We start from the raw sequence: 25,753 nt of genomic DNA, 5'->3' as shown, positions 1-25,753 counted from the left end.
ATGGCCTTCCTGTTCTACCACCTCATGTTCCAAGTAGATATCATAAAGTTTGATAGGAATAGAATTCTAAGGGACTCTGACTAAATTTAAATGGTCTAATTCAACTGTACAGCAAATTGCTCCTATGTAAATATTCCACCCTATCTGCCGTCAGCAAGCAAGTTTCTCTCTGCAACACTAGGTTTGTAGTTCTTCAAAGCTCTGATATAGAAATTTAAAATATCCATTTTGGACTTTGTTATTTTTCTTCAGGCATGAAAATGGATTTTCTTTCAGCCTTCCTAGCTGGCTCTCTACACTCTATTGCTACTGGCCAAGCTCTCAGCTTGCTCCACAATTCTTAAACACCAGGAACATGAGATGTTCCTTTCTCACTCACCTCAGGACCTTCAGCACGGCTGAATACACACTTCAGGTGACCTGTAGTGGGAAGGGAAAATGAACCAGATGCTGTCAGAAAACTGCCTGGGCTGCTGAATTCCACAGAACAAGTCAACCCAAACAGAGATGATTTCCCATTGCACAACATCCCTCTAGCAGACACATTTCATTCACACATCCAGCAAAGGATCAGAGATATTCTTGCTTGTGCCTACACTTCAGCCTGTTTTGCCAGTAAATGAATACAAATATGAGCAAGAAAATGCAAGTTGTTCTTTAACACTCAATGCTCCTGTTCTATCAAACGCATAAAACAGCTTCTAAAATCCTCTCCTTCAGGTACTCTTTTTTTTTCCGGTCAGTTACATGCACTAATTCTTATTAACCTGCAGGAAACAGTTGCCCAGAAAAGCTTCCCAAAATTCCCTTGAGCTGTGGCAGTTCTATTGTGGAAGAGCACAGCAGCACCTTTAGGGTTCAGGAGCAGACACTCACTGCTTTAGAGTTTGAACATCCTTTCAAACGGAATAACTAGGTTAGCACTCAGTAAAAGGTTATTAAGTTAGACAGTCAAATCCTTTCATGTCAAAAGTTAAAAAGAAATAAGCTTTCTCTGAATTCTGGGAACAACTGCAGAGATTTTAAAAGGCATTCCAAGAAGCTCTGCCAGTCTACATTTTCAAAGGTGTCCTGCTTGTCCCAGCAAACTGAGGAAATTACAGACTCTGCTGCCACAGACTCTCCCTTGGAGGGAACGGAAGCCCTGCAGGTTCCCCTGCAAATGCTGCCCTTGTGGCTACAGACACTCCCTTTTTAGCTGAACATCATGACAGGAGCTTTACCAAACCAGTGGCATCCTAATGCTCTTTCTGTTTCAAAATAAGAAACTCAGCCACCAAGAAAGAGCAGGAAGACATACAAAAGCCAGGTTAGGATACACCCTAACCTAAGTAGAACGGAAAGCTCTACTTACGTGCAAAGTGTGTAACATAATAAGCGGAAAAAGAAATGCCATAAGCAGCAAAAGCTGCCCTGGCCAGATGGTGAAACATTGCTATTTTTGAAAGTTAGGTAAATAGATGAAAAAAGGCTCTTGTCAGTGGGCAGCTACCCACTGACAAAGGCACCAACCAGGAAAGTTCTCCTGATCTGAGCAAGCACTAGGGCTGCTCTGACACTCAGGCCTTCCGTGCACCAAGGCAACCTTCTGATGTCACTATGACAAGGTGGCAACCATGCCCTGACATCACAAAGAAAATGCTCCATGTTGGTCTGTGAATTTATGCAAAGCAATAAACAACCTTCCCTACAGCAAACACAAAAGAGCCTGGGAAGCTCTTCTTTGTCACAAAGCAAACTCCCCCCATGGGCCAAACCCTGTTGTTCAGGGATCCAAGAGGAACTCCAGGAGTGCCCCAAGCACCTACAGCCTGTACCTTGGCTGAGCACTCAGATGGGACACAAGCAAAGGGAACCAGACGAAGACAATGGCCCACAGCATTGGACATGTGAGAAATGACTCTCACTTTTAAAATTTTAAAGGTTTAGAAAACCTTAACAAAGGACTGAACAAGGAAAAATTGCAGCATTGGGAGTCTCTGTGACTAGCAGCCATGTGCTCATCTACAAAAAGGATGCTCTGCCTTTTATACCCATAGCCCCTCTAAAAGTTTTGTCAGTCAACTCTTTCTCTGCTGTCCATTGGTGGAGGTTATTTTCTTGCATCCTGACTGGAGGTCAGGTGTTGTTACACCCTGCCTGCTGGTAACAAGCCAGGCCTCCCCAAATGCCCTGACTACCAAGGCGATTACAAGGGGGACAGGAAAGAGGACTATGGGAGGGTATATTACAATACCATCACCACACATCTGAACATCCACATAACATCTACTTCTTCATTGTCAGAGCCAACCATTGCATTACTTGTCTGGAACACACAGAACCAGGAGAGAAGCCACTGTTGGCATCACAGCTGAAATGCTTCCTAACAAATCTCCCCACATATTTTCACCTTTATTGGACATGCCCAGGGTTCCGGTGCAGGTACATCTCTGCCTTTCTTCCCCTTTGGCAGCAGTCAAACTGGCAGCATCTGCCCGCCAGCAGCAGCTGCTCCAAGCTGGGAACGCCGCTGGCGGTGCTGATTTCCAGAGGCTTCTGTGTGCCAGGGGAAGCCAAGGCAGGAGCGGTTGAACGGTGCTGGCGCTGCTGCTGCTCTGTGCCAGAGAGCCCCGGCTGGGCAGGGCACGGTGCCCACTGCGCTGCGGGCTCCTTCTGCTGCCACAGCTGGGCACACCTGGCAACAAGGCATGAAAACCTGTGGGCAAGCCAAGGGGTGTCTGGGGCTGCTCTGCTCTGCACACACCCAGGACACCTGCAGCACACAATTTCAACCCTCAAACAGGTAAACCAAAGAGAAACAGCTGGAAAAGATTTCATTTCAACCATTCTTTATGCTTCAATAAAAATGACCAAAATGAAAGTTACCAAGCAGTGCCGATCCACACTGCCAGCTCAGTGTGAGAAAAGAGGCATTACTTTATTTCAGTGCTGGGTGTGTGAGGAATCACTTCCCTAAACCATGCACACCCACGTGTAAGTATCCACGGAACTAAGACATTACTTTCATTACTTTCATTCATTACTTTCCTCAAACTCACAGGCTAAACATTCTCACAAAGTATTTGACATGTTTAAATCACTTCCCCAAAATTACTGACATTTAGTGTAGGGGTCTCTTGAGGGTCTCTGGTGGTCATGTGGTGAATATCCCGTTCCTCAAATTCTCCTCCTATAGTTAAGAGCCTTCTTCTCCTTGAATGCATTGCAGCTACCTCCTCAGTAGGCCCACTGTCTTTATTCTCAAGGCTAAGACATCCACTTGCACACATTAACCACTGGTGTGAGGGAAGGTACAACTAAGCACTGCCTGTTAAAGCTTAACAAATTCACAATTTGTTGCAGGTCAACACTTCCCCAACATCTCTCGTTCCTTCTCTGGGAACCAAACACAAGCATTTTGTGATCACTGAGCCCAAGGCCGCCTCCAGCCCTCCTGTCAACCAGCAGCCCTTCTCTTCTCACAAGCAGCAGGCCCAGCAGTGCCTTCCCTCACTGGCTCAGTCACAGCTGTGTCAGGAGTTCTCTGTCACACACTCCAGGACCATCCTGGACTGTTTGCTCTCTGCTGCACTCTGTTGCCAGCAGACATCCCCACCCTGTTCCGTGCCCTGTGCAGAACCCTGCACCTGCTGTCCATGGGCACCTGGAAGGGGAGGCACTCATGGCAGAGATGCACCAGCTGCCCTGGGCAGGAACCAAAACCCTCTGGGGGCACAGCTGCTGGCCTGGGTCTGGCACAGCTCTGCACGCCCCACTCCTCACGGGCTTTGGGCTGGAAATGCAATTGCCATTTCTGCCTCATGGAGAAACACCAGGGCTGCACAAACAACGGCCAGCAGGCCACATCCCAAAGGCACTGCAGCATGGAGCTGAGAAGGAAGAAGACCCTTCCCGAATTCCTAACCATACCAAAACCATCATCATTGGGACTTTTAATCTTTTGAATGTAGAGTTGATTCACAGGGTGACAAGGGAATCTTCCAATGGAGTTGAAGTTTGGTAGGGTTTTTATTCTGAGTCCTACTCAGACTGTTGATTTGAAAATTTATTTTAAAATATTTTTTAAAGGTTGTGCAGTCATATGGTTTTGTTCTATTACCAAAATGGCTAGAAGAAGTGTACTGGCATTTTAATTACATCCAAACGGATTAGTCTGTAAAAGCTTTCCTGCAGAATAGCCACTAAACAAGAAATGAAAATGTGTGGACTGTTGACTTTGCAAATTTCTACTAAACTTATCAGACAATGAGGCATTTTTAGGTAGATCATAGAGCAAATTAATTCCTATGGATAACTTGATTTGGATAAACTTGTTGATTTCAAATTAAAACTGCCAGCACATACTAAGTGGAAATATGAATACTCACTTCTATGAGCTCTGAAGTATTAGATAGTCATTGTTTGCCATATTAACAAAAATTAACATTCTGGTTGTTTTTTTTTCACTTACAGCCAGCTCTTCAACACTCTTTGTAACATCAGAAAGAGAGTTTGTAGCAATGTGAACCATGGGTTGGTGGAGCATTGCAGAAGGCTCCTATGCCAGCACTAAATGTTCACATTTACCATGGCATCTACTTCTTGCCTTTAATTCCAAGATACACCTCAGTTCCTGCAGTATAGATTCACACCTGTAGTCTGTGTTTGCAGCTGGTTCTTACTTCCCTGTCCAGAAAAAAATCATGCTTGGATCTCAAATCAAAATAAAATGAGCAGAGAGTCGGGTTCTGGATAGGTATAGCAAGAACTAAGAGATTTTTTTGCAAATACGTTGAGAAGTTGTTTGTACCTGCTGCAAAACCAGCAGATTAAAGACTTGCACCCTAACTTGTAAGCTGAGGTTTGCCTGTTCTTTCTGGACTGATTTCTTGAGGCCAGACACTGAACCTAATCAGTAAGAAAATCAAAACCATAAGAATAGTTTGGAGAATATTGTAAATTATTCTGTCATGATGCTTTTTGCCTGAGAGTTCCGGCCATCATCTGATTGGAGTAATTAGAGGAGATCGAAGCCATCACACTGTGCCTGTGCACACAATTCCTTCCCAGGAGTAATCCGTGAAGCAACGCTGACAAATCCACACCAGCAGCTGCTGCCACACAGCCATGAAGCAGAGAATATGTATTTCTGCTACACTTGGACAGCTGAAGATGCCTCTGCTGAGCTAATTTTAGTGACTGCCCACAACAGATGAGACCTTGTGGTCAGTCTCCAACAAGTCAGGGCAGTTAATATTCTGCCTAAATGAAGTAAGTCTAGCAATACATAATTCATGGAGCCTGAGGAAAGCCAGCAGCTGTGGGAGATTTAAATTATTGCAGTATCTTTGTTTTTATTAATTTATTGCAGTCAATTATTTAAAGCATGGAAACTTTTGGCATACCCTTGGCTGGAAGGTTGGTCAATCTTGCATTCATGACTCCTCTGAAAGCATCACCCCAGTGTTTTTATCAGTAGCTCTTCCATCATCGTGGCTCAAGGAGCATTTCCAGCAGCTCTTGCTGGAGCCAGGGAAAGGCACCAGGGGAAGGGGGAGAAAGCTGTGTGCAGAGACTGTGTCAGCTGAAGAGACATTTGTTTCCTCTGATTTGACTGAATGGCTGCAGGAACCTTGCTGGCCCTGCTGGCGGGGTGGCCTTTTGCAGGGCTGGGCAGAGTTTGGGGCCCAGGATCCCTCCTCTCGGTGGGACACCAGGGTGAGCAGCCCCTGTCCCAGGCAGGAGCAGAGGTTCTGTGGCTCTGCCCTGGGCACAGGGACCTGCCACTGCCATGAGCTCCGGCCGCGGCTCCTCTGGGGCAGCTCCTGCTCTGCAGTGATGATGGGCGCAGCTGGGGGTGGCTGCAATGGAGGGGGGCTTCCAGTGGGCTCTGTTGGTCTGCCACACTGGAGCCAGCAGAGCTTCTGGAAGGAGTCTCCTCTTGTGAGCTGCTGGAGCTGGAGCTGGCACTGGCCAGAGCCGCTGTGTTCATCCCTGACAGGTCCAGAGCACAGCAGCCTCTGGGCCTCCCTTCTGCACGATGGCAGTGAGGAGGCCATGGACCAGAGGTTCAGTATGTGTGACTCAGTTTCCTGCTAAACTCTGCTGAGAAAACCCTGCATCCCTCCTGCCAGATCTAAGCCACTCCAAGAAATCTGTTGGCACATTGGAAACTCAGAATTGTTTGCATTTTGAACAATTGTCTTATGAGTGCTTTTGATTGTTTTTGTCATTTTTTGTTGATTCAGTTGATCCTTCAGAGAAGCTTTCCTAATAATATAAAACACGGGGAATTGTGGAGACCCTGAGGGGGCATTCCCTGGTCTAGGGAGACACAAGAAGCTTCTCTCAAAAAGCTGTTAGACCCCATTGGCTCCTTCCCCTGTTCCTGTGTCTGTTCCTGTGTTCCTGAGCCACACCTTCCCTATTCCCTGATTGCCCCCTCATCTTTGTACTGCCCCGAGATCATGGTCAGCCCCACATCGCAGCCTCAAGAGGCACCTCAGACACTCAACAGTCAAGGCAGTAAGATATGGACAGGACACAGATGGCAGTTCATGCCTGGGAGAGCATTCCTAGACATATCCAAGGACAAATTTCCCAGGAACTCTCCACAGCTCTGGGATCTGCCCATCAGCTCTGTCAGAAGCTTCAGCAGAACAACCAAATTCCTAAAAAGCAGCTTCCAGACACTTTTCCTACCATCCTTCCTGAGTAGCCGGGTTTCTTGCTGCAAAACACTCTTTTTCTCCTCTTCCCCAATGCCCTGAGGACACTTGCAGCCAAAATAAAAAGCTCCTGGCCCTCTGTGTGATGTGATAATACAGTTTTTATATTTCCATGCTGGGATGAAAGAAAGCTGTGCTGTGGGTCAGGAGAGGCCAGGACCCACTTGTCCTTCCTGCAGGCTGAGGTGGTCCCAGCAGACATCCTGCTGCTTTTTTGGGGAATGTGTGAGGGGGAGTGGAGGGGGTGACAGAGAGGCCGAGATCATAGAGTGGAAACTCAGCTCCAGAGAGCCAGTGCAGACTCTCCCTGCTGAATGCCTGCTGGGGCTGGCAAAGAAGGAAAATGCCCCAATAACAGCCCGGTGGCACTGTGTCTCAGGGACAGGTACAGGGAGGTGACAACAAACAGCAGCATGGCCCGGTCTCACAGCTCCTAGGAAGCAGTGACAGAGGAGCCTCATGTGCCAGAGATTTCAGAAAGGCTGTCTTCTCAAATGGCCACTCTGAAACCCCTCTCTTTGCCTCTTGGGTTTGTGAATGCTTTTGACAGCCACATTCCATGATTTCATTAAACACTCCTTGAAAAGCACCTCCCATTGTTCAACTGAGCTGCCAGCCTGGTCATTTCAGAGGGTGCTGCCTTGGTGGAGAGAAAAACCAATCTTCTGCCTTTCAGGGAGCTGAAGGAGAAGGGACTCTTCACATCCAACACCTGGCTGGGTCCCATTCAGAGGTCCTGCTTTGTGGAGTTGGTGAGGTTTGCTTGGCAGTTACCAGCAAGGTGAGAACATTGTTCTGAATTGTCCCCCATACTTCATACACGGTGTGTAGAGGAGGTATGTGCTTGTTCATCTCCATGTCTGCCTTCATTCCTATTTCTAATGTCTGTCAGCTATCTGTATGATCTGTGGGTACATGCAGCTGTATTTACTGGCAGGTTGGGTATCTGACACTCATCTTTGAGTGTGGAGCCTTTATAATGCAATGTGCAAATGTGGAAACTGAGACACTAATGATGTTATTTGCCAGAGTCCCAATCTCTGCCCAAGCTGTAATTAAACACTGCAAATTATTCTGTAGACCTGAGCCTGTGTTTTCTGTTTCCTGGCTGAGTGCTTCAACTGCTGGTGTTGATTTTTTGAACAGGAGCACCTGAATCTTTTACCTTTATGATTTTTGCCTTCATGATTTGAAAGTAGCTCTTGCTTTAATTTTCTAGTAAAAGGGCCTAAAATCAAAGCTGTGGACATTTTAGAAGGGTTAAGTAGAACACTTAATGAAATTTTTATTTTAGGCCTGCAGTGAGCAGGTCTGAGGCCAGAAATTGGTGCCAGAGTAAGTGCCTTTCTGTGCTTGTGCTCTCCTGCTCTTCCTGTACTTGTATTTTCCCCTGGACACAGTTTGTTGTCATTTCCTGGGACTTCTGTTGAAGGCAACTGGTTTTCTTTTCAAGGTGATTCTTATGTTTCCCCTCATGGCTTCCCCAGGTGACCAACCTCCATTCCAAGGTGTCCTACTCTGCCATTGTCACTCTGGGAGAGCTCTCTGTGACCTTGAAGAAGGACATGGACTCTGAGGTGGATGAGGTTGCTCAGCTCCTTCTCCAGATGGTGTCCAACACCCCAGAATTTGTTCAGAAAGCAGCCAGTCAGACCCTGGGGATCATGGTGGAGAATGTGACTCCTGCGTGAGCAATGACTGCTCTCATGGACATGGGAGTCAAGCAGGTTCTTCTTCTTTTAGTGATATTCTTCATCTTCATGTGTGTGGGAGGAAGAAGGGATGAGACAGAGAATGGGATACAGGAGGGAAGGGTCCTGTATCCTGCATCTTCTGTGAACTCAGTGACTTGATTCTCTGACCAACCTCACTTCTTTCCTCTTGTCACCTATTTCTGCCCTCCTGCAGCCCATTAGTTCTCAGAATCACAGAAGTGTAGAATATGGGGAGTTGGATGGGCCCATCAGGACCATCGAGTCCAGCTCCTGGCCTTGCCCAGAACAGCCCAAGGGTCACACCAAGTGCCTGAGATTGTTGTCCAAATGCTTCTTCAATTCTTTCAGGCTTGGTGCTGTGACCATTGCCCTGGGGGGGGGGCTGTTCCAGTGCCCAACCACCCTCTGGGTGAAAAACCCTTTTTCCTGATATCCAAACTAAAGCTCCTCTGACTCAGCTTCCTGCTGCTTCCTGGAGTTCTCCCAGTCTGACAGATTTTCCTAGATGTGGTGATCAGTGGGGAAGGGAAAGTGCATGCAAAGACCGAGGATAGTACCTTGTGCTTTTGTGGGAAGAGGGACAATTGCAATTGCAGCTGTGAGCAGTGTTTGGTATTTCACAGCTCTAACCACAGAGGCCCTGGGAAAACCATGTCTCCTCATGATGCCATTATCTTGGGAAATGAGGAGAGTCCTTGCTGGGGTGTGGAGCACACGGGGGACAATCTGCTGGGTGTGGCACAGCCTGCACTGCAGGTTCAGCTCCTGCCAAAGGAGCCTTGTATGACTGTCCTGGCCTCAGAGCTCTACTTTCTATTCAAACTGATGTTTCATGTTAGCCTTGAGATGATGAATCACTTTACAGGCACCTTCACAGGCTGACTGCCATGGGACAGTTGAAGCAAATGTTGCCTTAAATGTTGGTGCTGGGCCTGATAGTTCCCAGAGACACTCTCTAGAACAGGACAGCCTGGCTAAAATGCCTGCCACCCTTAACTCAGCTTTGCAATAGGGTAAAACATTCAGATGGATCCGTTGCTAAGCCCCATAGAAGAAACAGGCTGCATTGCTGGATATTCTGCAACTTCACAGCCTACAACGTGTTTTCCCTGCATTTGTTGTTTTCCAAAGTTCTGCAGATTTGGGGATAAATGGTTGGAAAGAGCCTCAATCGTGCTGCAGCTCTGTGTAGTGAGTGTCCTCTGATGGGTCAGCATCAATTGTCCTTAATTTCTAAATTATTCATACGTCATCTATTTCTTTAATCTTTCTCAGAGTAAATACTGTGAAAGAAACTGAGCATCAGACAGTGCAGGGAGACTGAATTCCTCCCTCTTCCGTGCAGGCAGGCCTTGTGTGCAATGCTAACTTTGTGTTTCCCTGAGGCCAGAGCCTTCTGCAGGTGTCTGCAGGTGCAGGGAGAGCCCAGGCTCCTTCCCCCAGCAAGGGCAGGGAGCAGCTCTGGCCAAGGCTGGCGCTGCTGCTGCTCCTTGTCCCTGTGCCCAGGGTTTGCTCTCTCCTCCCCAGCAGCCGCCCCGCCCCGGTGCGCGAGTGTGCGGCCCAACTGCTCCTGTCCCTGATGGAGAGAATTGGAGTCACCCAGCTTGCAGGCACACCCAGGGCTGAGAGGCTGCCACACGTGGCAGGGAAGCTTGCTCAGGACTGCCACAAGGACACAAGGGAATGATCTTCATTTCACCTCCCAAAACAGGAAAACCGTTTTGTGTCTGGCTATAAAGGTGAAACCACACAAGAGTGGAAACTAAAGGGAATATGAAGTTACCTCACGGTGTGAATAAGGGTCATAGAATCATGGAATATGCTGAGTTGGAAGGGACCCATCAGGGTCATCGAGTCCATCTCCTGGCCATGTGCAGTGACCCCAAGAGTCACTCCATGTGCTTGAGAGCATTGTCCAAACTCCTCTTGAGCTCTGTCAGCCTTGGCACTGTGACCACTGCTCTGGGCTGCCTGGGCAAATGGCTGTACTGGGAAACCTGAGGTTGGCCAGCAAAAAGGAACATTGCCACCTTTTTCCTGTGGCTTGAAGGATTCTTTACTGAGATCAAAAGAGCACAGATCAGCCAGTCCAACTGTTTTGTTTGGCCTTAGGTGCACAACACAAAGCCAAAGTGTTGGCTAATGTTTATCACTGAAGGATCCCAAACATCCATTTCTCATTAACTTCAGACTTTCCTAGAAATATTTCAGGGGTCTTTAACCAACATATTCAGTCTTTCTAAACTTGTTCTGAAGATTTCTAGAACGCTGTTATCTGTGGCTCAGTGAGTTCCAAACTTCTTCTTGAAGAAAACTGTGGTTTCCTAGTGGCAAAATCAACCCTAACCACCAAAATCCCCTTCCTTTGATGATTAAATTCCCATTAATAGCTGCCAAGAACACCAGAGCCACTAGCTGTCCCTGTGCATACACATAGTATAAAATAATCAAGAGGGTGCATGAGGTGTTTTGTCCTGGCTTCCCTGCCAGGTAAAGAAAGGCAAATTATTGTGCAATGGCAGCAAGATACTGCTAATAGGCTCTGACAACAAAGCAGATGTGTTTTGCTTGTTCCCTGGGATCCTTTGATGCCACAGAAGCACACCCATTCAGGGTGAAATGGTATTTTTCTCTTGCTCCACATTCTCCTCTTGCCTCTTGTGTTCAGCTGACAGCACTGTGCAGTGTCAAGTGAGGTAAATCTCCCTCTTTGCTGAGCAGGTAATGCCTTCTCGTGTAAGGATTGCACCTGATGAGTTTAACGTACCAGCCTCTTCTATTAACACTCTTCCTTTGTTTGTTCACTTTTCTTTCCCCTCCTTCCTTCCTGCCCTCGTTCCTTCCTTCCTTAGGCATTATGGACAGGAGATGGTGAAGACGTTGCTCAATCATCAACAATTTAAAACAATTTTGGAACAATCTCTTTCCCCCCGTGACCTGGCAGACATTCTGACAAGAATTAAGAAGAAAGTAAGTGCTTGGCAGGAGAAATGTCTCCCTTGTGCAAGTATTGCCACTGCTAATATGAGATTAAACATACCCAATCTGTCTTTAGCTCATTCCTCTTCTGCTGAATCATTTTGCTCCTGGGAATGAGCTGTTAATCCTCAGCCTGTTCATCTGCAGACCACAAAGGAACTGATATTATAAGGGAAAAGTGGGGTTTTGAATATTTTCAATATCAGTCACAAAGAGGAAAGGGAAAGAGGAGAAAATGGGTTTACATTTAAGCATAAACCCCCACCATGCTCTCCCTACCCTGCCCCCTGTAAAGCAATTAAGTGAGAATTGTGCTTCTGAAGATAACAGAGTCTTTGCAAAGGACACTGGAAGTAGTAGTGCCAAGAAAATTCCCAAATTTACAAAAGATGTCCAAGTCAATTCTAGTTACTATAGTGACTGTCTGTCTTTTGGGAATACTGCCCTGCTGTCAAGCCCTGTGGAGCTGGAAGAAGCTTGGTGAATTCAGCAGCATCCAGTGGATAATCCTTTGTTTGTTTGAGGGAGGAAATTTTATTTTTTTATTGACATTACAGAAGGGAGCCTGCCTTTGTGCAGGCACAGGGAGAGTGAGTGTTGAACCAAATCGACTTCCAACACAATGGGCCAACCCCCAAAGAGTCCAGTTTGTTCTGCTGCTTCCTTCACGAACACTCGTTGCCTGTGTTTGCATTATTTCCATTTATGGTCAAGACTAAGGAATTTGGGATTTTAGACTGCTGCTCAGTCTGGTAGCACCCATAACCTGTCTTGGGCTGTTGAAAACAAAGAGTTGGCATCACTGAATCTCTGTTCTGTTTCCATCTGTAAGTTAGGAAATGTTTGCTGTCAATGATGCCTTGTTCCACATGTTGTTTTGCATGGGGCAAGATGGCCACAGCAATTAACTTTTTATTAACTAATTAACACAGCAATTAATACATAGGCAAGGGCTGCTGTAAATTCCTTTGCCACACAGATTTATGTCATCTCTGAGAATGCTGCACTGGGGGAATATGCTTGAAAAAAGGAGTGTTGAAGAGGCAGGTCTTCAGGGGGAGTGTCCACTTTCTCCTCCCCAGCTGCTCTGTGAGCTCAGGAACTGCCTGACTCAGTGCCTTTCTGTGACCCAAGTATGAGGCTCTTCCTTTTTGCTCTGGGATGCAACACCTTTTCCCTGCTTCCATGTGACTGAACTCTCAAGGTCCCTGGTGTGAAATGTTTTAACACAGCTCCTGCTGCAGCAGAAAAGTTTGGATTTCCAAATGTAAAAGCAGAGCTTTTCTTTTGGAATTTAAAACCCTGCCAAGCAGGCTGGAAGGAAAGAAGAAAAGGATTCAAAATCTGCAGAAATGTACTTTATTTTATAAAATGGGGTTGGCCCTGCCCTTTCCCTCCCCACTGTCCTTTTTCCTGTGACCTGAGCAAAGTGAGCAGAAACGTGTGTTTCCCTTGTAAAGTGTCACTGCTGAAAGAGTTCAGCTACCAATGGAATCAGCTGAGTGGCCAAGCCCTGCTGGATGTCACCGAGCGTATCACAGGTATGGCCTCCCCTTCTGAGCCAAGAGCTCTTCCCAGGGAGTATTTACAGGGAATGCCTGTGAGCAGACAGCAGAGCAGCTCCTCCAAACCAGGAGGTGCTGAGCTTGTCCCTGCTGCCCCATGGCCAAGGCAGGTGGGTTTGGCAGGTTTTCCCTGGCTGCTGCAGGGCTGGGCAGCATCTGAGATGGGGGCAGCGCTGGGCCTGGGGCTGAGCTCTCACTGGGGCATCTCAGAACCACCTCCAGCAAAGGGAGGGCTAAAAATGCCTCAGCTGGCTCCTCTCTGGGGAGCTCAGGGACATCTGTGGTCTTTGAGGGGAAATGGTGGCAAATGCTGTCTCAGGGCATCAGTTTGTTTTGTCCTCACAGAATTCTTGTTTTTCCCTTGGAAAGTTTTGAGGCTGAATCGTGCAGAGCCTGGGGGTCACAGCTTAGGCCAGAACTCAACAGAGGATTCAGAGGCGTGGGTTTAGTGCAAGGCAGCCTCTGGGGGCACAGGGACAGAAGCAGAGTGCTGAGGCTCCCTGCCTGTGCTGTCAGAGGGGCCTTGGACTGAGCCTTTCAGGGTGTGCAAACAGTGTCTGCCTGTGTCAGCGCTGTCCAAAATGCTACAAATGCAGCTGATAATTGATTCCTCAGAGGAGCTTGCTGTGTCAGCAAGAGCCAAGGAATGGAAAAAGGATAATCTCAATATATAGTAGAGAAGGTGATTGATAGCCTTGCTTCAACTGGAGCTAAATCCACTGCTAATTATGCCAACATCTTTGAATGCAAGGTTTAATACACTTTGTGTCTTCATTAGGAATCTCAAAAGGGCATGTTCAGCAATTGGGAATGTCAAAGGCCCTTTAAAGAGCATTTGAATAAAGTAGATCTCCAGTAACAGGGAATTTAGTTTAACAGTTCTTTTGATCTCTTTTTCAAATAAAGGAATTAACCATAAATTAGGACTACTTTAGAAAAAGCAGATGTTCTCTCTGAGATTTAGCAGGAACAGACAGCTGTTCCTCACGTTCAGTAGTCACCGATGTCTTCAAGTGCATTTAAACTCAAATGAATTCCCATTTTAAAATGGGTATCATAACCCTTTCCTGCTTAGCAGAATTGGTTTTGGGTACTTGCAGGAGCTCTTTCATTGTTGCTGACTGCTGGTAGATTAACAGCATAGAGAAAATGAAGTCTCTTCCGCCACAGAATATTAAATGGCTGCTATATAACATTTTGTCTGATCAGAAAATAAGAATGGTCTCCAGAGCATTTCAGGTTATGATCTCTCAGCCAAATCTGCCATGCAAGAAGCCTGTTGGTAGTAAATATTTGTCTGTGTTTGTTTCAGTTCAGAAAATGGACAGAGAGATTCAAGGGACAATATGAGAAAACACTCGTGTTTTGGTTACATTTCAGTCCCCTGTGTAGCATTTGTCTTTCTCTATGCCCCTATTCAAGTGGACATTATAAGAAAAAATGTCATTAACATTGGGAGGGTAAATGGCATTAAAATGTGGAGATGCCCAAATGCCAAGGCAATGGGGTCTGGGTAATTCTCTCAGACACCCTGAGGTTTGAAGCAGCTCTTTGTTGGAAGCCCCAAAAGCATTCTGCCAAAGACCCCAGCTGTTCACTGATGTTTCTCATCCAGCTGTCAGGCAGCAGCCATCTCTGGTGGGCTGGAGTTTTGAGGTGTGTTCTAATCCTGCCCTTTGCTGTGTGCCACTGAGCACAGGGAAGAGACAGATTAGACATTTGGCACTTGACATCAAAGTTAAAAAAATGGAATCATTCCTTTTATTAGAAATCTCTCCATTTCCTCTCTATCGTGCATTTCCAAATCTTCAGTGTGGGTTTAAACAATTTCTTAATGGAAATAAAGGCAATTGGACATTTCATTCATTGTTCATGCAGAAAGAGATTGTGAAACAATTTAGTAAAGGTAGGAAGTCTGCCACAGGGACAAGGCTCTGGTTGGAGCAATTAGTGCTGAGGGGTTGGTGGTTCTGTTTCCAGGATGATCAGCTGCTTTGCCCATTTCTGGACCAAGGGGCTCTGGGTGCTATTTTGCTGCTCTTGGCCAGAGAGGCTGGCAAGAAGCAGAAGCAGAGGCAGATCCTTGTTTGCAGTGAGGCTGGTGGGTAAGGAGCTGTGTCTCTGTCCCGGCAGTGCTTGTGCAGGGGGTTCATGCCAGGAGCCCTGAAGTCGCCCAGCGCGACGCCCTGCCCGTGCTCTGGTCCTGCCTGGGGAACAGGGCGCTGCCTGTGCCGAGCGCCAACGTCCGCACCGTGGCCACCAAGCTGGCCTCTGCCCTCTGCAAGGTGATGGGCACCCAGCTGAAGGAATGTGCTGCCAGCAAGCCTCCACATGTGCGGGAAAACCTCTCCAGAATGCTGGGCTGGTGAAGGCGAGATGTTCTCCAGAAAGCTGAGGAAGCGCTGAGTTGGACACCTCTGGATTTGCCTTTTGAGCTCTGCCAAAAGTGACGAAATCCTAAGGAAGGCTGTGCATCTGCCCCTGCTCTCTCCATTGCCCTTCCTAGTCATGGCATGGGGGGCCTGGAGCAGCTCCAGATTGAGGACAAGGTGAAGGCAATCATGGCTCAGCCTCACACAGAGGTGAGGGGGGAGCTGGGCCAATCTCTGCTGGCATGAAGAGCCTTGTGGCAGCCCAGAGAGGCTGTGCACATTGCCAGGGAACAGCTGTGCCCTGCATGTGCCCCTGCAAGGAGCTGTGCTGCTGCCAGTGCCCCTGGAGCTGTAGGGCTGCTGAGCTGTGGGGCAGGCAGAGGAGCAGGAGGGTGCATGTGCAGCTGAGCCATTCCTGGAGAGCACAGGGCTCTGGGCTCCCTGCTGTCCCAGGGCAACCCAGAGGCTAGGCTGTGCCTGTGCCAGCTCTGGGCAAGTGGCTCAGGGTTTGCCCTGGCCTGCCTCAGTGTCTGCCAGCAGGAGCATGTTTCCCTGTGCAGCTGTTTAGAAGTTTGCAGGAAATGTGTCCCAGGAAATATGGAGCTTCAGCTGCTTTAGGTTTACATGGAAGCTTCTGTTAAACTTTATGTCTCCGCTTTGCACATCTGACTGGTTACAGTCCTACCGAGAAGTTTTCTCTGGACACTTCCAATGTTCCCTCACCGACAAAGTCCTCGCCTCCCGTCCAAAAGAGCTCTCTTTCCTCCAAGCTCAGGAAGAAGCTGCCACCTGTATGGAGAGTGTTTGAAGAATAGGATTGATGCATTAGGCTTCATAGTTACAGCTGTACATATGTTCTGATCTTTAGATGTAGTTTTGAATTAATGTGTTTTGATTCTGTCTTTATGTTTTGATGACATTTTTTTAAAATTCTATATATTTTATTTTGATGATGAAAAAAGTAAATAAATAAACAAAATTGAAAAAACCAAAAGGAGAATGTGAGACCAGGACCTGCTAGCCTAGAGATTATGGGAGTGCAGCTCACTCGATATGCCAGTGTCTCACCACATCCTTTCCTCATTAGGCCTCTCCTCTTTGGCCATGGTTTCTTTGTGTCATTTGTGCTGCTCTTTGTTACTTGGCATTACAACAGAGTCACCTGTTGACCCTTTTGGGGGACAATGGATCCAAAACATCCTGTCTAGTCAAAGGTTTTCTACCTAGGTGTGTTCTGTGCTCACCAAAGGCCTGAGCAAAGAAACCAAGACAAGTGTGCCTAAATCCCAAAGCTTTGCTCCTTTGCAATCTCCCACAGATCTGGCTCACAGGTGTCTTCAATCACAATTCCATAGGTAAGAAGAGGTCATGTATTTCACTGGGAAAAGATGCACTGCTTTGGCAAAGTCACCTGTATGTATATTTACCGGGGACAGCAGTCCAGCTGTGTAGTTTGCACCTTGTTTGCAGAAGGATGAGTGCACTGGGAGGCCAATAACAAGTGACAAGGGTTCCTCCAATCTGCACTGCAGCCTGGCTGCCATTCAGCCCAGAGCTAGGGGATCATTTGTTCCCATGGACCAGTGCTTGCCAGTGGAATGAATTCCTGCACAGCTGGAAGAAGCAATTCTGGATTCAGCTCCAGCTCTTGGTGGGCTGCATGATCATTGACAATGCTGCCCTTCCAGAAATTATTCTGCAATTTCCTTTCATAGTCATTTGAAGCTTTTAAACTTCACATTTCAATTTGCTTTGCCTTAGGGAAAAACACTTTTGGGCCCAGTGCAAACTGTAACCTTTTGACAGCAAAGTCCTCATGGTTGCCAGCTTCTGATGTTACACAATGTCACCTGGCTGCCTGTGTTTGATTATCTCTGTGTCTAGTCCCAGCCTGGTAAAGCCCAGGCAGGGTGGCACGTTGCAGGAAAAACTGGTCCATGAGCTTATGGGATTGCCATCAGCAGCAGAGTGAATGTGCCCTTTGGGGATTCCTCTGGAGACAAAATTAGGGACCTACTCCATGCCACAGTATTCTCTTAGATCTTTCTAAAATATCCTAGAAAAGGCTGTGAAACTTCACACCTCCTTGCACACCCACTATTTGAAGAGGGTCATTTTTGTCCCTCCTCAAAGTCATTGCTCTTGCACACCAGAAACATGAACATCCACCAACAGGAATGATGCATGGTCCTGCTGCTGCTGCAGAGCACTGGGAAGGGCAGACCTGGGTGTTACCAATATGAGCACTTAATTAGCATTTCATGCTCCTTCAAGCTGTCCAGATCTCAGGGCTTTTTGTTTCAAAGCGGCCACTGCACCATCTCTAGGAAAGAACAGGAAATGGGAAACAGCGACTGCCAGCCTTGCAGGGGTGTGGGGAAAAACCTGAAGTGTCTGCATCAAAAGATGAATGGGAAGAGTGTAATTGCCAAAGCAAAAAATTTGTTAGGACAGCAGGAGCAGTTCTTTACTGCATGCTTGCATGAAGATCATTTGGGATCTCCTTTTTGTGTCTCATGCAGAAAAGGAGCTCTTAATAATACCACGCTACTTAAACCAGATTGGGATGTAGCTCTGTAGTGGTTCACAATGAAGCAGACTGCGGGCTGTGTCACTGCCAGCCTGGTGAGCCTGCGAGGGACTGTAGTGTATCCCATGCCTGTTTTGCCTCCAGGCAAAGCTTGGTTTTCCTTATTAGTGTGGAGTAAATAGCAGAGTAATAAATGGACAATTAAACTGGCCATTTTGGAGGATATGCTCATGCTTTGGTATGTCAGTCCTGCACCTCATGCTCCCAAGGCTTGTTACTCATCATGAAATATTTTAACAAAAAAACCTCAGCTCTCATGTTACATCTGAATAAAATTGCATCAGATCATCAAGAATTCTGCTGGCGGGAACAAGACAAGAGCCTTCCGACACTCGCTTGCAGCTGTCCTGGATTTCTGCAGCCCTTTGTGTAAAGCTGCTGCAGACAGAGTGTTTGGAGTTGGTTTGGGCCTTTATGAAAGATCTGTGGAGCAGTGTGCAGGGCTCTCCTGGCAGGAAACTGTTTGTCCAAGCCCAGGGACACGGTGCCGGCAGGAGCGGAGTGGCCCCGCTCCCAGCCCGAGAGTCTGTGGGCTGAGCCACGCCGGGGAGAAAAGGCAGCGAGGGGCTCCAGCCCAGCTGCTTCACTGCCCTGCCCGCTCCATGGAGCTCTGCCATGGGAGAAAGCCAACGCCGGACGAGCCCCCGAGCTTCCATCAGCTGCTGGAACTGCTCCGTGACAGCTCCTGTTCTTCCGAGAGAGACCCCAGCACCTTCTTGTAACGCGTGTCATGGGGGGATTCTGTTTGGTAATAAACTGTTGGGGGTTTTCCACTTTCATCTATCAGTAGTAATTTCCTATTGCTGGAAAGGGATTGTTGGAACACTTTAGAGGAGACGACTTATTTCACAATATCCTGTTTGAAGTTGTCTCAAACTGTGTGAGACAGATGGCTTCACACAGGAGCATCCCCAAGGCTGCTGAGGGGAAGGCACAGAGGAAGACAAACCCAGTATTTCTGAGGGAACTCCTTGACACCAACCCAACCTGAGCTGTCAAACAGCAGACCTGATGTTTCAAGACATGGGCCAAAGGGGAAAACTTTCAGTGTGTTTGGTCTAGGCTGGGTTATGCTTGAGGCAAAGCTGTGTCAGTGTGTTGGATAATACTCTTTTCTTGACCTAGAGATGGGGACACTGAGAGGTGTTTTAAAAACTTTTGTTCCGTTTTCAGTCTCATGAGAAGGGTGAGACAATACACATAATTCACGCCATCACAATCAGAAGCCAACTATTTCCTAATTACAGTATTTCTTGGTCTATCAGCTTTTTGCCATGCCATGTTGTAGATGCCCTAAAGCCAATTATTTAAAACTACCCCTTGTGGGTCCCACTACAATGCATCTTTCATAGCTCTATTTTTCCAAAGTCTTATTTGCAAGGCCATCTTTTGAAACTTTTTGCTAACTCCATTTCTCTCTCAACAATATCTGTCCTATTCCATGGCATTTTTAACTTAGTATTTCTTGTCTCAAGATTTATATACAGATTCATACTGTGTGGGCCTTCTATTAGGCTCAAAAAGCTTTCTACAAATCCATTTCCCACATGAGTGCACTTGGCTCCTTCTCTCCTCATTGTGCCAGGCAAGCACAGGAGCCCAGAGCTCCTGCAGAACCCATCACAGCACTCACTGGGAGCAAACTTGTGTCCAGTCCTCACCTGGAGCTGTGGTGCCCAGCATTTCACCACATTGGAATGAGGAACTGTTCCTGCTCTTTCAGAAGGAGCTGAGGAGCTTTGGCCTTCAGATCAATTGTCTGCAGGCTCCTGCAGTGCCTCCTGCTGCTCCCTTGCCAGAGGCACCCCAGGCCAGGGGGGCACATCTGGGCTGCTGTGTCTGGCTCTGGGGCTCCCTGTTCTGGGCAGTGAGGAGGAGCTGCAGAGGCTCTGCAGGACTGACAGGATGGGCTTTGGGGCTGGCAGGAGAAGCTGAGGGACCTGGGCTGCTGGAGCTGCTGAAGAGGAGGACCAGGGCTCATCCTGTGACTGCTTCAAGGGTGGTTTCAGAGAATCCCAGAATCAGCAAGGTTGGAAAAGGCCGTGGAGATCATCAAGTCCAACCTGTGCCCTGGCACCGCCTTGTCTCCCCTGAGCCTCCTCCAGGATAAACAACTGCAGGTCCCTCAGCCACTCCTCACAGGACTTGTGTTGTTCCAGACCCCTCCCCAGCCTTGTTGCCCTTCTCTGGACACGCTCCAGCCCTTCCTGTCCTTCCTAAATTGGGGCCCCAGAACTGGACACAGCACTCGAGGTACTGCCCAACCAGTGTCCAGCACAGGGGAAGAATCCCTGCCCTGATCCTGCTGGCCACACCATTCCTGAGCCAGGCCAGGAGCCATTGGCCTTCTTGCCCACCTGGGCACACTGCTGGCTCATGTCCAGCCTGCTGTCCATCAGTCCCTGCAGGCCCCTTTCTGCCTGGCTGCTCTCCAGCCCCTCTGGCACCTTGTTGAGGGAGGGATGCAGGGAGGGAACGGGTCCAGATCCAATCCTTCCTGAAATGTGGTGTTTGCTGGCACTGCCAGTTCCCAGATCTTGATATTTCCATATTCTGGCACAGCCCAAGTGCAGCAATTTGCTGGCAAAGAAAGCAAAAAGCAAGCAAATACCTGGTACCTACAGCAACCCGATCTCGCGTTTGCTGACACCCCCAGTACCCAGATCTGGAATTTTTCAGATGCCTGCACAGCCTCATTCCAGCAATTTGCTGGCACAGAAAATAAGCATCTGGCAATTGCCCAGTGCTGGCACATTCCGCACCAAGATCTGGCGTGCACTGGCACTGCCAGTGCCCACATCTGGCAATTTCCCTCTTCTGGCACCACCCATATCCAGAATTTGCAGGCAAAGAAAGCTAAAACCTGGCAATTTCCCCTTGCTAGCACCGCCCAATCTGGAGTTTGTTAGCAGCAGGATCCCAAGAAAGATGGAAGGAAAGAAGGAAAGAAAAGAGGAAGGCATCCAGATGCAGTCATGCCTGGAGCCTGAAATGGGCTGTTTCCTGGCACTGCCAGTGCCCAGATCTGGAAATTTCCCTATTCTGGCACAGCCCAAGTGCAGCAATTTGCTGGCACAGAAATTCAAAACCTGTGGCAGCTTCCTGCTACTGGGTCTGGCACCACCCACATCTTGTGTTTCATGTAACCAGAACCCAGATTTGGAAATTTCTCAGTGCCAGCAGAGCCCAAATCTGGCAGATTTCTGTCGCTGGCAATGACACCACCCAGATCTGGTGTTTGCTGGCAGCGCCAGCGCCCAGGTTTGAAAATTTCCTGGTGCTGGCATAGCCCAAGTCCAGTGATTTGCTGGCACAGAAAGCCAAAATTTGGAAATCTGCAGGTTCTGGCTCCAGCACCATCCAGCTCTGGTGTTTGCTGGGACCGCCAGTGCCCAGATTTGGAAATTTCCCGATGCCTTCACAGCCCAGGTCTAGCAAATTGGTTTTAGCTAGCTTAGGAAGAGAAGTTCCTTTGGACTGTGACTTTCCTTTTTCTTGGCATTGTTTAAACCTGCTCTGGACTGAAAACCCAGACAAACACCAGCAGCTCACACCTGTGGCCCACCGAGCTCTGGGACGCTGCATTCCAGCACCAGAGGGACTCAGGAGAGACCGAGTGAGCCAACTACAACCCACAAAAAGGACTTTCTGAATTTGCCATCTCTTCAACACTGTCAGAGATTTGATTTAATATTATTCATTTTTCATGCTTGTGAATACTTTACTTGTGAAATAAACTGGGTTTTTTCACTTTTCTTGAGGGAAGTCTTTTCCTGAACTAGTACGGGGAGGGGCTGCTTGAACTTGCTTTCTAGACGGACCCCTTTTGGAGACTTCCTCCCAAAATTTGCCCTAAGCCAGCACAAACAGTCATCATGAAAATTTCACCAGTGGCCTAATTTCCTGGTGGCAAATCTTGTGACAGAAAATTGACCTTGTTTTCCATGAGAGATTCTTGGGAAGAGCAGACAGGAGAAGATTCCTGGAAAATGGAAACAGCTTTCCAGAAGGGAAATGAAAATGAAAGAAACAATCAAAGATGCTTTCCTCTATTTATTTCTATGCTCCCCTTTTCCATGTTGCACTCCTTCTCCATCCCAGTAATTCCAGATGCACTGCACCTCTAAGATCGATGACTTAGTGATTTTTGGACACTCTAAAATACCATGAGCCACACATAGTTTTCCTTCCCCTGTTTTTACTGGAAAGCAACACTGGAGGTGTAAGTGCAGTGCTGGGCTCAGGTAGGAATCCTACCCCAAGGGAAGGTGGCCCGACAGTGTTTGCCTCTCAGCAAGGACAATGCCCAGCAGCGAGCGAGGGGATCGCTGTGCCAGTGCGCAGGTCAGGGCTCTGCATCCAGGCTCAGCGCTGCAAAGTTCCCGTGTTTGGACAGACGGAGGGGCTGTCCCCGGGGCGTGCGGGGCTCGAACGTGGGGCTCGTGGGGCGAGCGGGAAACGGACACGGGGACGAACGGCCCCGGTGCTTCAGTTGCAGCAGCGGCAGCGGCGGCAGCAGCAGCGGCGGCAGCAGCAAAAGCAGATAGACTAGAAAAATCGTTCTTTCTCTTTCTCTCGCTTTCTCTCCCTTTCCCGCTGTCGGGCACCCTTCTCTCGGGGTCCCTTGCCCGGCGTCCCTCTCCTCTCCCCGCCTCCCTCTCCCCTGCCGGGCCGGGCCATGTCCCCGGCCCGCCCCCGGCCCCGGGCGGGGCTGCCCCCTGCCCGGCCCCGGCCGTCCCGCCGCGGTCTCGCCTCCGCCCGGCTCTGGCCGTACTGGCGGTGGCGCTGCCGGGCGGGCATCGGTGCCGGGGGCCGGGGCGGCATCGCCGCCCTTTGCCTCCGCCTGGCCCGAGCGCGGCCCCGGCCCCGAGGCAGGCTCCAGTCCCGGCCCCAGCCCCGGCCCCAGCCCCAGCCCCAGCCCCGACCCCGGCCCCCGCCCCGGCTCCTCCCGGGGCCCGCGGAGGACACACGCGGCGCGGCCGCTCCCGCCGCCTCCGCTGCGGCTTCCCCGGCCCGAGCTCCGCCGCTCGGCAGCGCGGCCGCCGGTCCCGAGCCTCCCGTGCCGCGTTCCCGGGAGCGAACGCCTGGGCATGGCCGGCCCGGGGCGGGTGAGGGGCGCTCAGGGGCCGTTGCTGGCCCCGGGCCGAGCGCTGACCGCCGCGTCCCGCCCGCAGGGACGGCGCAGGAGGCCCTGCAGGAGCGGTACCGGCTGGGATCGCTGCTGGGGCGCGGCGGCTTCGGCAGAGTCTTCGCGGCCACGAGGCTCTCGGACGGCGCCCCGGTGAGCGGCGGGGCCTGCGGCGGGCGCAGGAGGAGGAGGAGGGCAGAGGGCGGAGGATGGAGCTCGCAGTGCGCGCGGCGAGCTCACCCCGCTGCTGCCCTTGGCTTGCAGGTGGCCATCAAAAGGGTGCCACGGAACCGCGTCCGGCACTGGGGCGAGCTGGTGAGTGAGCGGGGCCAGCAGCCGGGGCTGCCGGCCAGGGATGAGCCGGGGCCCGGCACGGTGAGAGCCGCCAGGACACCCCGAGGGAGAGCGGGCGTGGGGCCAGCGCAGGGCGCAGAGCATCCCGGGCTGGCTGAGGGCTTCCCCAGGCCTGGCACGGCATCGGCCCCAGTGACGGCATCGTGCTCCTCCCGCAGCCCGATGGCACCAGCGCACCCCTGGAGATCGTGCTGCTGGCCAAGGTGTCCACTGGCTTCCCCGGTGTGGTCCAGCTGCTGGAGTGGCTCGAGCTCCCCAACTGCATCGTGATGGTGCTGGAGCGGCCAGAGCGGTGTCAGGACCTGCAGCGTTTCATTGGGGCACGGCGGTTCCTGTCCGAGGAGGAGGCGCGGGAGCTGTTCCGCCAGGTGCTGGAGGCCGTGCGGCACTGCACCAGCTGCGGGGTCCTGCACAGGGACATCAAGCCAGAGAACATCCTGGTTGACCTGGACACCGGGCAGGCCAAACTGATTGACTTTGGCTGTGGCACCTACCTGCAGGACACAGTCTACACTCACTTTGCAGGTGAGCCTACCCAGGGCTGTGCTCCCGCTGCTGACATCTCATGGCCCAACATCTCCCAGCCCAAGCTGGCTGTGGCAGCGGGGATTCTCCCTTTTGCTGCCAGTCAGGGCACTGAATCTTCATCTGAGTTGCTTTAGAGCGGGGCTGGGTGGGCATCCATCTTCCAGCCCTGCTGGCAGCCTTTGCCAGCCACTCTGCCCAGGACTGGGGCTGGGCTGGGGCAGCCAGCCCAACCAAAACCCCCGTGGGTGGGGGTAGCAGAGAGGGAGGGTGGAACCTGTGCCCCAGCCAGTTTGGTGTGCAGATGAGAGGAAGGGCTTGGGCTGCTCCACTCGCCCTGTTTCCCTTGGCTTCATAATATTTTTGGGGAAATGCAGGCAGGGAGGATAAGGGCATGTTTATTCCCCAGCATGGAGTGGGTTTTTCCTTTGCGTGTCATGGTCGGGCCTAGCCAGGGCTGCCCTCTTCCAGCACCAGAGGCTTCTTTTCCAACCCTAACTTTGTGCACAAGTCCCAGATGCTGGCGAGAGGGCAGTGGTCACCCTGTGTGCCCCTGATGCAGCCCCCGCAGGCCCAGGGATGCTGGGGCCAGGCTCTGGGAGCAGCAGCATCCCCCTGATGAACTCCATCTGTATTCCATAAGAACACTGTCCTACAGCCCCCCGGAATGGAACGACTTTGGCTGGTACCATGGCGAGGCAGCGACGGTCTGGTCCCTGGGCATCCTGCTGCACCAGATGGTCTGCGGGGAGCACCCTTTCAGGAGGGGCCGGAACCTCAGCTGGGGCCAGCTCCCGCTGCCACAAAGGCTTTCTCAAGGTGGATCCTCTTCTCTGGGCATGGGGGGAATCCTAGTGCTGGGAGCCAGCAGCGGGCTCGTGGGCATCCCGCTCTGGCAGCTGCTGAAGAGGTGGCACATGTCCTGCTCTCCTGCTCTCCTCCAAGACAGGGAATTGATGGGAAAGTTTAGGCCCAGCTCTGAGCACATCCAGCATGGGCATGGGAATACTGGGGTAAAGCAGACAGGAGCCTTCTTTGGCTGACCGTCAGTTTCTGCTTTCTCTCCCCAGAATGCAAAGATCTGATCGGGTGGTGTTTATCCGTGAACTCCTTGGATAGACCCGCACTGGAAGACCTGTACTTTTATCCTTGGATGTGGGATATTCCTCTGCCATAGAGGAAGGGAGAGAGCCACAGGCACACTTTGATCCAGAGCCCTGGTAAGTTCCTGCTCCACATATGCCTTGGCAATGAGAAGCAAAGGAACCCAGCCCTTTTCGTGCTGCCTGTGTCACTGCACTGGGGTCATGGGATGGGAACACGCAGCCCTTGTGCTGGAGCTGAGCTGCTCTGCCCAGCACTGGTGGCCGCCATCCCAGCTGGTTTTGCTTGTCCTGGTTCCCTGACAGCTGGGACCCTGGGCAGAGCTCTGAGAGCCTGGTCTGCCCCCAGGGAAGGAGAAGGAGCCCCTGGAGAAGCTGTACCGGGTGGGGCTGCTGCTGCTGCTGCTGCTGGAGACAGCGAGGGAGACATCAAGGATGACAAGCTCTTCCTCAGCCTGGCCACTGGAGGCTGAAGGTGATGCACTTTGATTCTGGCCCCTTCTTCAAAGCCAAACTCCACAGGGAATTTGCAGATGAGTCCCACCCACGGAAATTCTGCCAGATTTGGGCATTGCCCAGCATGGTGGGGAACCAAAGGCTCCCCCTTTGGTGGGGCAGATGCAACTCATTCTTCAGTCGCTGCCCAGCTGCTTTTTGGCAGGGCTGAGAGGATGGGCTGGGGTGGGTACGAAATGGGAGTGGGCTCCTGGGC

At 50.2% G+C, this 25,753-nt stretch overlaps 1 protein-coding gene across 1 annotated transcript; it reads left to right on the top strand.

Moving 5' to 3' along the window:
* LOC141731843 (serine/threonine-protein kinase pim-1-like) lies at positions 1 to 25,115 on the top strand. Its single transcript, XM_074558902.1, has 6 exons — positions 1 to 47; positions 23,080 to 23,212; positions 23,324 to 23,374; positions 23,572 to 23,942; positions 24,582 to 24,757; positions 25,009 to 25,115. The coding sequence occupies exons 1-6, from the start codon at positions 1 to 3 to the stop codon at positions 25,113 to 25,115; spliced, it is 885 nt and encodes a 294-aa protein (XP_074415003.1).
* Positions 25,116 to 25,753: the final 638 nt, after the last annotated feature.

This window comes from Zonotrichia albicollis, chromosome 26 (genome assembly GCF_047830755.1).
Source record: "Zonotrichia albicollis isolate bZonAlb1 chromosome 26, bZonAlb1.hap1, whole genome shotgun sequence".
Classification (NCBI taxonomy): domain Eukaryota; kingdom Metazoa; phylum Chordata; class Aves; order Passeriformes; family Passerellidae; genus Zonotrichia; species Zonotrichia albicollis.
This window is presented reverse-complemented; position numbering and strand designations above follow the sequence as displayed.